This window comes from Rhineura floridana, chromosome 1 (assembly GCF_030035675.1).
Source record: "Rhineura floridana isolate rRhiFlo1 chromosome 1, rRhiFlo1.hap2, whole genome shotgun sequence".
Classification (NCBI taxonomy): Eukaryota; Metazoa; Chordata; class Lepidosauria; order Squamata; family Rhineuridae; genus Rhineura; species Rhineura floridana.
This window is the reverse complement of record NC_084480.1, coordinates 210,460,470-210,475,435: the sequence shown is the minus strand read 5'-3', so window position 1 is coordinate 210,475,435 and position 14,966 is coordinate 210,460,470. Positions and strand designations below refer to the sequence as shown.

Genomic DNA, 14,966 nt, shown 5'->3' with positions numbered 1-14,966 from the left:
TAGTTGTCAGTAACGGCAAGGCAGTATTTCATTGCATACTAATAAGTAAGCTAGTTTAATTTAAGCCATTGTCAATTATGCTGGCTGCCCATAGTTAGGGTTGCTGTCCTAGTCACTCAGAAACAGAGTTTATCACTTCTGTTTTGCTTGAAAAATGTAACTTTCAAACAACGCTATATTATTCTAGCAGAGAGGTGCAAATAGATCCACAAAGTACATAATGCATGGTCTTTTAAAAAATACTGCAAGATTAAAATAATTTGTTTTTGTAACTATTCCAGGTTTTGTATTCCTATTCAATAGGTTTCCTGTATATTTTATTGGGACTGACATGCACTAGTGGCTTAACCCCTGCAGTAACATTTTGCTCAAAGGTAAATACATTTATTTTTTCCATTAAAAAAAGTGTTAGGTTTTTCATTTATGTGCTATTTGATTATTTCTTTGACCAAACTACACGAAAAGGTAGCCCTGCTTGAACATTTTTGTATGATGTTTAATGATTTTTATTGTACTTTCTGGTGTACAGTGCCATGATATTTTTCTTATGAGTTGATAGTAATACCATACCCTTATAAATAAATAAAATTACATGTATTTAAAATAATAAAAGTAAATTGCATGATTCATTAACTCTCTTATATAAACCCAACCTCATCAGACTTTTCATTCTTTTATGAAAAGTCTAGGAATGATTTTTATAATTTCATTATTCAAGATTAGATTACTGAAATTTAAGATTGGATTACTGCAATACTTCCCTTGTGACTGATCCAGAAACTGCAGTTAGTGCAGAATGCTGCAGCATGATTGCTGATAGAAGTGAGACCCTGTCAGCTTATAACACCTTTCCCCAGAGTTCCACACTGACTGCCAGTTTGTTACCAGGCCAAGTTCAAGGTGTTATTACTAGTATATGAAGTCCTTAACAGCTTGGAAGTAGTTTACCTAAGGGATTGCCTTACCCCACATGTGCCCACTTGAGTGCTTTGATGTGCAGAACAAGCACTGTTACAGGTACCACATAATGCAGGTGCCACTGTTATAGGTGCCATTTGTAAGAAATTGTTCTTTTAGCTCGGCAGCAACAACACTTTGGAACTCCCTGCCTATTGATATCAGGCAGGCGCCTTTGCTGCACTCTTTTTGGCGCCTGCTTGAAACAGTTTTGTTTAGGCAAGCCTATCAATCTTTTTACTTCACAGTCAATTAAAATTTAAATTAAATTAAAATTAAATAATTAAATCTTTAAGATGTTTTAATTACTTGTTTTTAAACTGTTTTTATTGATAATTTTAATATTTCTGTAAAACAGAAGTTTTATTACAATCAAGTGGTATATAAATTTTGTTACATAACCAAATTACTTTTCTCTATTGTTCAATAAAAATTAAATAAAATATTTGAACGCCTTGAGCATTTTTTTTTTTTACTTTTGTTCAGGCAGTTGATCAAAGACAGTTATTTCATTTTGCAGTACCTCAGGGTTTGTTTTGCGTTTTCCTCAGTTCTTATTTTGTTTTTCTTTATTTCTGCAGCATCCGGTCCAAACGTATGGCTATGCGTTCTTGTTCTCCTTGACTGGCTATTTTGGAATCTCTTTTGTCCTGGCTTTGATTAAAATCTTTGGGGCTCTTTTGGCTGTGACAGGTATTATATAGTTCACATTTTAGTAGAAAAACTGAATAAAATCCCACTTTTGGGTAAAGCTTGTACATTATTTTTGCTCTGACTCTTGTTCTTTTGTTCCATGAATGGTTTAATGGGCTCATTTGGTGAGGGGTAGTGTATCTTACAACTGCACAACTTTTTGGCTTTGATCCAGTGCTTCCACCTAGAAGGCTGTTTGCACAAATAGATAGGTCATTGCTGTAGAGGTAAATATCACCTTCCACACATTTGCAATTCAAAAATGCACACCAGAATATGCATTATATGGAAAAGAAATGTGTATAAAAGCAAATGAGGTAGAGAAAAGAAAATGATGGCATTAGAATATCTTGTTAAGTTCCTTAACTGTAAATTTTGAGGTTCTTTTTTAGCTGTCTTTTATTATTTGCTATTTCAACAGGATCCAAATTATGTATGAATAAGAAGTCAGTGAATTCAGTAACAGTAAAGCATTATATTCACAAGTCAATTAAATACACAAGACAAATATATTCTAGGAATCAATAAGAATCATTTGGGGATGGGGAACCTATATAATCATTAATAATTTAAAAGGGAATGGGATGTGAAGCTCTAGAAGGATCCTAGATACATCCATCAAACAGACATCCTGGGCTAGTCTTTGTATATAAAACACAAGTTGAATTAGTTTAAAATTTAAATCTATATTCCAAAACATTTTCTGATAGTATACTAGAGAGGGAGAACAATAAATTGTCCCACAACTGACCACATAGCCTGTTGCTGCACTGATGAGATGGTTATTGAGCTCTCTGCCCCGTAGTCTAATGAAACATATGAAATGGTTTCAGTCCAAATTTTCAAACATATTCAGGTTCAACTTTAAGAAATCTGTGCCTGCACTAGGTTGGAGGTGTGGACAAGGATGATGTCCCTTTACATTAGAGGTAGGGAGACTGGGCCTACACACACACCCATGCGCCCCAGCCACCATGGCCAAGGGTCAGGGGTTATGGGAGTTGTAGTCCACAAACATCTGGAGGGCCACAGGAGCCGCATTTCTGCACTAGACTCTTGGTCCTTAGCCTTTCCTGGCAGCAGTTTCATGTATACAAATGAGTTTGGAGAGTAGTGTGCAAGCAAAGACAGAATAATGTGCCTGATTATTTCTGTAGTCCTATCCAAAGGTTATTGCAGTCACTGTGATGAGTCCCAGCACAAACCATGCTGCAGTATAGGGGATTAAATGGTACGCAGGACAGTGCTGCATTTTACTGATCCGTTTGTCTAGCAGAGGATGCCACATTGACAGCAGCACAAGTCTAAGCTTTATATTGCAGCAGCTAAAGTGGCTTTGTGGGATTAGGCAGCCCAATTGTCAGCCTTCATTAAGCCCTGCCATTAGGTGAATAGAGTTAAAAGGTCTGGAAGTGCTGTGCTAAAGCAAAAAATAGAATAAATAGGACAGACACTCTCCTTCACCATTAAAGTCTAGATTCTAGTTCTAGGAACAAACACCTGCATGACCTTGGACAAATCACTTCACCTTCTTGTGCCTCCATTTTTCACTTTTAAAATGGGAATAAAATATTTAACATATCCATAAAGAAGTGCTTTGGCTATCCATTGAAAAAAAGTTCTGTGTTACTGCTGCATATTATTTCATTGCAGGGGATTGTGGCAGAATGAGACAGATATACGGTATGGTGAAAGGCTGATAAGTTGTCCTATAAAAAGGCTTCATAACTGCAAAATCTTCTGCTTAAGCAGAAGACTGACAGGCAGCCTGAGCAACATAATTTGCTGACATTGTTGTGCCTGCAGGAGAATTCCACCATGTATAGTCACTGGCCCTGTGAAGTCTGCCTCATTGTGTAAATGCCTAAAGGTGCTGTGAATGAGGAGGTTACTCTGTGCTAGAGCCGTAGTAACCAGCCAGCATACTTCAGGATTTATTAGAGCAGCCAATCAAATTGACTGATTGATTGTCCGCCTTTTATCAATTAAATCAATTACATTGATTATCATCAGACTGTAAGTCCCATTTTGAGATACTGAAGGAAGGGAGAGAACCAAATATTACCACTTACTGTTAGGCAAACTACCTTTTAATGTTTTCTATTTTATTCTCTATTGCAATGGTGAATCTTGGCCAAAACAAGCATAAAGTGTAACTAGAAGCTTACTGATGAAAATTTTGCAATGCTTTTGGTCTCTTGTAGCTTTTCTTCACTGCCTCTTGGTGATTGTGCACCAATACCATTGAAACCCTTGTACAAGCACCTTCAAGCATTACATATAATCATGTCAGCAAGAGAGCCTGCCATTGAGCTTTTCACCAGATTACAGTTCTAGATCAAGCAGATTTTTGTCTCTTTTTTATATTGGAATAACTTTACCTTGATGCTTTGGCTACTTTTTTATTCAGACAGGGTTACATTTATGTCAGTGTGGCAGATGTAATACAGCATCCACATAACCATTTCCACCCCTCCGAATTCAGAGAATATTCGTAATAAATCTGATGTGAAAACAATAAGATAAGTTGATTGCGACTAACTTAAATGCCATTTATTTTGGTGGGGCTGAAGAGCAACTGATGTTCTCTATAATTGGGGGCCATGATGTCAGTCTACTGCAACTGAAGGTGCAAGACTGAAGTTCTGTGCTTGTCTTCCTTTGCATGATGTTTCTCTGCTGCTGTATTAAAAACTATATTTTACCTGGGCAGGAATAAATGTTTAATGGACTTGTTTTCTTTCAGTCACAACAGGAAGAAAAGCAATGACAATTGTACTTTCTTTTCTGTTTTTTGCAAAGCCATTTACACTCCAGTAAGTATTGGTTATATTTCTACATGTTATGACTTTAATTATGTATGGATGTGAAAGTTGGACAGTGAAAAAAGCGGATAAGAGAAAAATCAACTCATTTGAAATGTGGTGTTGGAGAAGAGCTTTGCAGATACCATGGACTGCAAAAAAGACAAATAATTGGGAGTTAGAACAAATTAAACCAGAACTCTCACTAGAAGCTAAAATGATGAAACTGAGGTTATCATACTTTGGACACATAATGAGAAGACATGATTCATTAGAAAAGATAATAATGCTTGGAAAAACAGGAGTAGAAAAAGAGGAAGGCCAAACAAGAGATGGATTGATTCCATAAAGGAAGCCACAGACCTGAACTTACAAGATCTGAACAGGGTAGTTCATGACAGATGCTCTTGGAGGTCACTGATTCATAGGGTCGCTGTGATGCGTCCTTCCCTGGCTCTCCCTGTCAGGTTCCTACCTGCTCGTGGTTACTGCCTGTCTCTAGGCACCACCAGGGACTCCACCAGTCCGGACCGCACTCTCTTATGGTTTACCTATCCGCTCTAGCACAGATCTCAACAGATCCCCCTGCTAGGCAACCACCAGTAACGTCCCAATACTAGTATTCCCAGAGACTCTGAATACTGGTATTGTTATTCTCTTCACCGCTGCCACCATTTGTTACAGTTCCCCTTCAGCCTTGGTCATTACCTTACCCTCCCTTCTGGTCTGTGAAACCCCAGCCAAGGATCAGGCCTTTGGTAAACCAAATTAAGTATTTATTAAAGATAACAAAGCTAACAAGATTAACAAGATTTCTTCTTAAGGCACATAAGCATATGGTTTTACTCAATACTAATCTGAACTCCACCTCCCTCCTGGTAAACAACTCTCTAAACCCCACCAAGCAATCCACTCTTTCTCTTCTCCCCCCCCGATTCCACAATTCACCACCTCACATTCACCCAGATTTATCTGTCATCCTTTCATTTATACTGTCAGCCATTTTAAACATTCAGCCAATCATCAAGCATTCTTTTGCCCATTCACTCCCTCTCCTCTTTCACTACTTACCATGTATACTCTAAACAACCAGCACTTACCATATATACACTAATATATAGGAACATCACAGTTGCCATAAGTCGTAATCAACTTGGAAGCACATAACAACAACAACATGATTTTAATATACCAAATTAATATTGTATCGAATATAATGCTGTTCAAACGTTTTCACAAAATCATAATTTATGGCCCACCCGCAAGAATTATTTACTTTTATTTTATTGCACATATCCCACCTTTCCTACACAGAGCCCATTGCATACATGGTTCTCCCCTAATCCATATTATCCTCACAACAACTCTGTGAGGTAGATTAGGCTGAGAGTTAGTGACTGGCCCAAGGCCACCCATTGAGCTTCATGGTCAAGTGAGGATTTGAACTGTAGTCGCCAACATCCAAGTCCAACATTCTAACCACTACACCACACTGGCAAGCCACCTTCCTCTGTTTTGTTACACCCACAGCGGGATTTCTATTTTCTGCTTCTGTTCCATTCTTCACTCATGGAATATATGCAGAATGCATCTGTGATGTGATCCATGGGTGAATTAGCCATTGTTATACTGGAGCACCATCTATACAGTAGGGCCCCGCTTTGCGGCGCTGCACTTTGTAGCATTCCACCGATACAGCGGTTGTCAATTGCAGAAAGGCCCCACTCCTATGGCACTTGTTCCACTTTTACAGCATTTTTTGGGCGTCGGACACCATTTTAGACGATGTTAGTCAATGCGTTCTGCTTTACAGCAGATTTCGCTTTACGGCGGCGGTCCAGAACAGAACCTGCCATATGAGCGGGGCCCTACTGTACCTGTGATATCAGGCTTATTTGGAAAAGGTTTTAATGCAGTACCTTAGATTGTCAAATGTAACTTGGCACTGTTGGATAAAATTGGGAAGAGAGGGGGAAAAACCACTACATCTTCAGAATGTTTGAAAAGGAAATACAGTAGTGACAAATTATTCAAAGTGGCAAATCCCAGTCAGGATTTGCCATGCTTCAGGCAAGAGGGAAGGAAGGAAGAGGATTGGACTAAGGAATACTATTAATGAATTTGATTATTACTATAGTTATATCATTTGCCAGAAAATTCCAAACTGTGCATGAGTGAACTTTTAAAGTGAATTAAGGAGCCACCCAAAGATGTTTGCTTTGTCACCTCCTAATCTCCACTGAGGCAGATAATGTTGCCCCATCTTTGCATCAGGTGTGGTTTCAGAGGGCTCAATCACACTCAGTGCAGAAATGCAGCAGAATAGCCTACCCTCATTGGGAGCCACCTGTTTTTTGTCTGACTTCCTTCCTTCCAGCACACATGCAGAAGCCCAGCCTTTGGCAACTCTGGGGGCAGGCAATGCTTATTGTTGCACACTTTGAAAGTAAACATTTGTAGGTAATAAGAGTGAAGTGTGCATCCAATTTTTAATTAAAACGGGAGGGAAAACATTTCCTAGCTCAGAAATCTGGAAAACACAACAGTTGTCATTGTTATCATCATTATTATTCATTATCTGTCCTTCACCCAAAGTTCCCAGGGTGGGTTACAACAACTTTAAAACAATCTAACAGCAGTGACCTGACTTGTAAAATAAATAAATGGAAACCTTCTTTCAAACAATGCAGATCTGTCTCACTGTATAGAAATTAGAAGGAGATGCATAATAAATGAATACTTCTGAAAGCTGTTTTTTCTAGGTGTACCACATTCCTCCACGACCACCCTTAGAAATTTGATTTTAGTTCTGAGGCTACAGTTTTGCTTTCTATACAACACAGATAGTGCTAATGTGATTTTTTTGTTCTCACTCTCCTTCTTTAGGTATGTGTGGTCAGGCTTAGTAGTCGTTCTTGGTATTTTTCTCAATGTTTACAGCAAGAATATGGATAAAATCAGACTGCCTTCAGTACGCGGTCTCTGGAATAAATGTACTGAAGAAAAAACTACAAGGACGTTGTCCGAAACTGTGTAGACTTGTGCCATACGTTGGTCTGGACTGTTCATTTCTGGTTTTTATTGCAATAGTCTCCAGCTGATACATTTTCCAAAGCGAATGATACTAAAACCAAAGGAGTCGAAGAAGTTTTGTCTACTTATGGATGGCTGATATCATTGTTTCAGTGAAATCCTTATCTTTGGAGCCCTTGGATCTCATCCTGTGAGGGGACCTGGCCTGGATAATGTCATTTGACTATAGATTCTGAAGGACAGTAGTTCTTGAGTGAGCTGTTGAAATCTTCACTCCAAGTAGGGCATGTGGAAGAAGGTGCATGTGATTAATTTGGGCATTTTAATTGCATCAAAGATGCTGCTGCTGCTGAAATCAGTAGGTCTTTGTTTTTTATTGTTGGGATCAGTTTATTTAAATGTAATGCTGTATAGAAACTTGATAAACGCTAATCAGAACCTGATTAACTAAACTGAAAGGTTAAGCCTGCAAGGGTTTAAATTATTATGCCATAACTTTTTTCATGTTGAATAAAAAAAGGCTTATCCAGGTTTTTAAAGCTTTTGTTCCCATTGTTTTTAGTACTGAAGGTTTTCTTCTGAAAAATGTAACTCTCCTAGTGGAGGGTTTTGAGACAAGTTCAAAGGGACCAGTCTTCTGACTATGCATTTTCTCTCTCTCATTGATTCTTATTGATTCTTTCACATTAAAATTGTAAACAAGTATCAAGAAGGTCTTAATGTGCCAAACAACTCATTTCCTGGCCATCTCTCCATATAGTAAAGAAATGAGAGGAAGCTGGGAAAGAAACTAGAGAGTGGGAGAATGGTTACTTTGCACTGTTTATTGCTTTTTGTAATTAGCTTAGAAACTGGCTCATTTAGTGGAGCGCTCTTTATATTGCGCACTTTAAAAGTGCCGCCCTGGATTCCTTCTGGGAGGAAGGACAGAATATAAATTTAAGAAATAATAAAATTAATCTGTGCACAAAAAGCTAAACTCTGCAACCTGAATAAATTCTGCAGATGTGCGTATTTGCTTGTTTTACATTCTTCATTCTGCTTCTGCAAATCATGGGGAACTACAAACAGTTATAAAGGATACTCGAGCCAAAATTTTACCTATCACCTATTTAATGTTTCCTTTTAACTTTTGAGAGGCTGCCAGGCAGTGCACACACATTTAAACCTGTTATTAAGCCTTATGGAGTAGCAGTTTCTTTTAAAGGAATGTGGACATTCTCAGGATGCTGAATGCTGCAATTTACATGTGGCAGTTGAAGAATACAGTGTCCTGACATTAGTTCATGTTGTCATGATTTGTGACAGATCGTCACTACTGTATTGCATCCAGATATTCAAAACAAGGACTGTGGTGTTTCTTACCAGAATATTTTTCTTAGCTTAGGGCAGAGATGAGGAACCTGTGGTTCTCCAGATGTTGTTTGGCTGCAACATGCATCGTCTCTGACCACTGGCCATGCTAGTTGGGGCTGCTGGGAGTCGGAGTCTGACAACAACTGGAGGACCACAGTTTCCCTACTCCTGATGTAAAGGAAGCAGTGAACTGGCATTTGGTATTCACATTTACATAGATGTGTGTTAGTGTCAACCATCTTCTAAGACATTTAACTTCTAGAAAGCAGTGGGAAGCGATGAAACCTGAAGAACTCATTTGGATTGTATGCATGCTAATACGTTTTTACAAGGCACCCCAACGGCTCCACAAAAGAGGAACAAAATAGAGGCAGATTTATTCAGAATGGATGCTAGGAAATATGGACAGTTGGAGCATGATATACCAAAAGAAGCACAGATCTTATATCCTTATTGATCTTTCTCCTGTCCTTAAAAGGGGTTGATATGTATGCATTGGCAAAGTGAAACAGCAAGGAATCTCTAAATGTTATACACTGGTAAGACCTACCTGCTGCTGGCATTCTTCCCTCTGCAGTACTTCACATTATGTAGAGCTCAGGCACGTAGCCTTGAATGGCCTACTTTGTAAAGTGTACATATAAAATTGTAAGATATGCATTCCCACATTGTAATTGTCAATACATGTAGAATTGTGGTACCAGAGAGCTAGGAATGACTGCAGCTCACTGACATGCATACATATAGTGGACAAAAACATGCTGAATATTGCATGTATGATAACAACCCTTACTATTTTCCCCCTGGAACAAAATTCATATTTAAAATGACAAATAAGACTAGGTCCTTGTGAAAAAGATTCAGGCCTCTGTATTACTACCCTCTGTTTACTCTGCCCCTTACTTGCTACCTCCCCATGTCCAAGGACAAATAGGGAACGCTTGTGCCTGAAATAATGTAGGTAATGGATTGACTGCCAGCACTTCCTACTATGGCAACTTGGAGAGGATGATGTGTTATACAGCACCTTATTTGCTGTTGTGATGAGCTTTAGACGTCTCCCATTATTTATTGCACAAGAAGGAGGAAATAGTAGAGGTCACCCAAATCAGATGAAGGAGGCAAATGGGAAAAGAGGGAAACAAGAGCAGGTACTTTAAATAATGAACTAAAATAATAATCTGCTAGTGAGGTATGTTGAGAGGGATTGTTTTTTTGCTGAAGGGAGAAGCTTATTTGTTTTTATATGGAGTAGACAGTATAGAGTCCATCATATCATTCTGAAAATGTTCTTGCCCTTTCTAGGTCCAGTTCAGCTGCATAGCCTAGGCGAATTTCACACAAGTGTAAATTGTTCATTGTAAATCTATTTTTCCAGATGCTTTAAACCACTTTCAAGATGATGCTTTTTACTGAAACCATTTCATATAGTCAGCAGCCAAAAAGCGTATGTACAGTTAAGTCTCAAAAAAACTAAGTGATGTACATGTATGCAATGAAACAGCGCATTAATGTCACTGATATCTTGTGAATGGTTCATATGCTTAGACTGCCAATTAATTTAAGGTCTGCAGTAAATGAAATAATTAAGCTTTTTGCAAAACTGTTTATTTGATTATGGTGGATTGCTTATAGTTTTGTGGCAAGGGTAGCCATCACAGTGCCTTCCAGATATTGTGGACTACACCTTCCATGTGCTCCAGCCAGCATGTCCAATGGTCAGGGATGATGGGAGGTATAGTCCACACTATGTTGGCTACCTCTGTTCTGTGAAATGGAGCAGCTGTTGAACACAGAATTCAGCCCTCTCCATGTTTCTTGTTATGTCTGGATTAAAAGCAAAACACCACACTCCTTAACTATAATTGGGGACCGTTTTCCAAGCATTAAAAATCCAGTTTCTATAAATATCATGGTTTTCCATTGCCTTGATTCTTGTCTAAGGTTTTGCTTTGACTCTGGTATGATGGGGGTCCTACTACTTTAGTTAGTTTAAAAGAGAATGGACATCCCCAAATTGTTGGGCTTTTTGTTCTCTTTGTTAAGCCAAAAGATAGCACTTAATGCTTGGCAGCTCTTGCCATTAAGAAACAATTTATTGGCAGGGGGAAAAAGTTCCTTCTCCCTGTCAGCAGCTTGGCTATACATGCCATGAAGTTTAAACAGATCAGAACTGATGAGAAATGTTAAGTTCTTGTTTAAGTGGAGGCTTTCATGCACGAAAGATGAATGAATATGAATATTCACAGTTGGAGACACAAACACAATTTTTCATTTTCACCAGTAACATTAGATCCACAATGAGACTCGGTATCAAGAATTCCAAAAGTGGCTCCACATGGTGGAATACACCTAAGAAGAGCTGTATTATAACTGAAAACATGGCAAGGTACTGTTAGTTTGTAACAAATTAATGAAAAAATGTTTAGGATTTGATTGGCTGGTGGAGCCATAGGCCAAATGGAAAGAAAGCAAAAGAATGCCACAAATCTAAGCAGAGTCAAAGGTTTTGAGTGATAGGCAGAAGTTGTGATAGGACTTGCCAATGATTTCTGTTTTCTGATAAATATATGTGGCATATCTTGCTGTTAATTATTATACTCCTTAATGCCAAATAGGCTTCTGGGTGGTTTACAAGTATAAAAACTAATGACACAAACTTTAAAATATAATCAATAATTAAAATGCACAATAAAATAATACCGGTAGAACAACACAGCAACTAAACCGAGTCAGGTCACGGTATCAAGAGAATGCCTGTGTAAACTGGTACGTCTTCCAAAGCTGGCAGAATGCCAATGCAGACAAGGCTTCTCTTAATTCAGCAGGGAATGGCTTCCAAAACACAGGTGCCACCAGTGAAAAAGCCTGCCTCTATATCACCACAAGTATTTAATATTAATTGTAGTGAGAGTGTGCCAAAATCTGTCCATTGATTGGCATATTCTGTGCCCAGAAGACCTATAACAAGGATGGTAAATGTGTGGCTTGCTAGCTGTTGCTGGATACCAGTTCCCATCATCCTTTACTATTAAGCATGCTGGCTGGGACTGATGGGCCAACATCTAGAGTGCCTTAGGTTCCCACTCCCCTTGTGTTGCACTACAAAGGGTGTTTGTAGAGCACTATGCTCTAGGAGACTTTTGCCCATGAAATACCCAACCACACACTGAAACCCTGGGGAAGTGTTTCAGGTGCTCTTCCACCACAGACTAGTATTTTTTTTTTTAAAAAGTACAATAGAATGACCTCAGCAAATAAAGCCATTTATGCAGCTTTACTGAATTTGTAAATAATATTTCAATCATGGAAATTCTGATTGCAGAAACTGGACACTTTTTAAGGACATGATTCCAGAGTACTGGGTCTTTTCATGCTGGTATGCCTATAGTGAGTAGTGCGGATCCGGTGGACATCCAGATTTTGTTGGATCCCAACTTCTCTCATCCCCAGCCATCATGACCAATGGTCAGGGAGGAGGAGAGTTGTAGTCCAACAACATCTGGAAAGGTCACAGGTTGCCAACTGCTGTAGTACACTATAACAAGCAGTGACATGGGCCCCATCTCCCCATTTAAAGCAGTATTATACCACTTTAAACAGTCATGGCTTCCCCCAAAGAATTCTGGGAACTGTGGGTTGTTAAGGGTGCTGAGAGTTGTTCAGAAACTCTTGTTCTCCTCACAGAGCTCCGGTTCCCAGAGTTTCTTGGGAAGAGGATTTGATTGTTAAACCGCTCTGAGAACTGTAATACTGTGAAGGGAATATGGATCTCCTAACTCTCAGCACCAGGCCTGTAGCCGGGGGCAGGGGAATGGAGGTGCTACTTCCCCTAGAGCTGTGCTTTCCCCCCCCCCAGATTTTTTTGGAAAATTGTCTTATTGTCTTTTTAATTTGTGACATGACCAACAATGACAACCTCCATTTAAAGAATGACAGGTTGTTTTAACAACAGAAGCAATCTAAGAATAGGACCCTCTGAAAAATTCAGTGAATAAGGCAGGGCGAGTGCACAACAAAAGCATCGTCTGGAACAGCCCCCAAAGTCTGCTCACTCAAGACTTTCCCTGACGGGGGGTTGAGTTTTCATTATCACAATCACCCTATAATTACTTAACTCCTGGGAAAAACCAGCCTGTATGGTAGCATGACCCTTGAACAGTTAAATATTAGAACTTTATATTATGGGCTAGAGTTGCACTCCACCCTTTGGTCTTTTCTTTGCTCTGCTTTTCAGTTTCAGTTGTGCTGTCGATCAGGCCAGCAATAAAGCAGCATGTATGCTTGCCAGCAATAAGGAGTAAAGAGTTTGTTTATTCTGCAGTTATTATGAGTAGAGCAGGATTGGGTGCTTATTGCTAAAGGGTGAAATAAAGAGAAAACTTGAAGTGATCTGGAAAAATGGCTGCTCTTTACTATTTTAAAGTACTTAGTATACTTAATCATAGAGATTATTTTTTCTTTTTTCTTGATTACATGATGGCATAGGAAGAAAACAGTAGGGTTGCCAGATCAGAAGCATCCCAAACCCTGACATTCAGGGGCAAGTCCTAGTGATGTCTTGGGGTGGGTCCTAGTGATGTGTTGAGGTGAGTCCTAGTGATGTCATTAAGCATGATACATTAAGCATTAACCACTGTTTGGAGCATACCACTCAAAAAAAAACTCTGATTGGAAATTAAGATAGAAATCTTAGCCAAATGACGGCATTCCCAGGTCCAGCAGAAGTGACAGGATCGTTCCTTCTCACTTGCTTAGGAAACCTGGGTAAGGAACATTTAATCTAGCCTACTTTGCTTCTACTTGCCCCCTTTAGGATGCACACCTTAACATGGTGAGGGGGTTTCAGAGTGTTGAAAAAGCTGAGAGCAATGCCATCAGGAGTGGAATTAGAACAAGAGGCTAAACTCCTAGCAGGAGCACCCATGGCGGAATGGTCAAAGCTGAGACACCAGACTAAGATGCATCCAAACTCAGAAAAAGGCACAGGTAAACCACTTCCGAATACCTCTTACCATGAAAACCCTATGAACAGAGAATCCAAATGCAACACTACATAGTGCTGGAAGATGACACCTCCAGGTCAGAAGGCACTCACCAAGCTACTGGGGAAGAACAAAGGACAAGTACGAGTAGCTCTGTGACTAATGACACAGCTGGGTCAAAGAAAGCCCAGAGGCTGATGTGCAGAGATGCAAAAGGAGAGTCCGGAGTTGTACGACACACACAATAGGAACATGGAATGTGAGAAGCATGAACCAGGGAAAGTTAGAAATTGTCAAGCAAGAAATGGAACATATCAATATTACAATACTTGGTGTGAGTGAATTAAAATGGATGGGGATTGGACATTTTCAATCAGACAACTACAAAATATTTCATGCAGGAAATGAGAAATTAAGAAGACATGGGGTTGCTTTAATAGTGAGAAGTGATGTAGCAAAAGCAATTAGGAGCTACAACGCAAGGTCTAAGCAACTGATATCAATGAGATTAAACGGGAAACCTATTAACATAACCATCATCCAAGTTTATGCTCCAACTGCAAACACAGAAGAAGAGGAATTGGAGAGATTTTATGCAGAAGTACAGGAAGAAATTGATCACACACCAAAACAAGATGTGCTGATAATCATGGGGGACTGGAATGCAAAATTAGGGAACAGAGAAGAACTAGGAATTGTGGGGAAATGGGGCTTAGGAGACAGAAATGAAGCAGGAGAAAGACTTATTGAATTCTGTGAAGCCAATGATTTGTTAATTGCGAACACATTTTTTGAACAACTGAAAAGAAGACTGTACACGTGGAGATCACCAAATGGTCAATATAGAAATCAAATTGATTATATAATTGGTAGCAGAAGATGGAAAAGTTCCATACTGTGAAAACAGACCAGGAGCAGACTGCGCTATAGATCATGAACTGGTCGTATAAAAAATCAGAGTAAAGCTAAAGAAGAAGAACAAAACATAATGCCAAAATACAATTTAAATAACATCCCAGAATAATATAAAGATCAAATAAGGAACAGATTTGAGGCTTTAAACTTAGTTGACAGAGAACCAGGAAAACTATGGAGTGAAATCAGAGCCAGTGTCAGAGAAGAATGCAAAAAGACAATA

At 39.0% G+C, this 14,966-nt stretch overlaps 1 protein-coding gene across 7 annotated transcripts in view; it reads left to right on the top strand.

Annotated features, from left to right (window-relative positions):
* Nucleotides 1–10,734, top strand: part of SLC35B3 (solute carrier family 35 member B3) — a 37,090-nt gene extending 26,356 nt beyond the window's left edge. For 6 of the 7 annotated variants that reach the window (XM_061591651.1, XM_061591643.1, XM_061591688.1 and 3 more), the window contains exons 7-10: nt 282–374; nt 1,539–1,650; nt 4,397–4,466; nt 7,341–10,734. In XM_061591651.1, the coding sequence (XP_061447635.1) occupies nt 282–374; nt 1,539–1,650; nt 4,397–4,466; nt 7,341–7,491 (426 nt within the window). In that variant the 3' untranslated portion in view covers nt 7,492–10,734. Of the gene's footprint in view, nt 1–281; nt 375–1,538; nt 1,651–4,060; nt 4,352–4,396; nt 4,467–7,340 lie in introns of those variants that run through there. The other variant, XM_061591666.1, reaches the window with a different exon arrangement.
* Nucleotides 10,735–14,966: the final 4,232 nt, after the last annotated feature.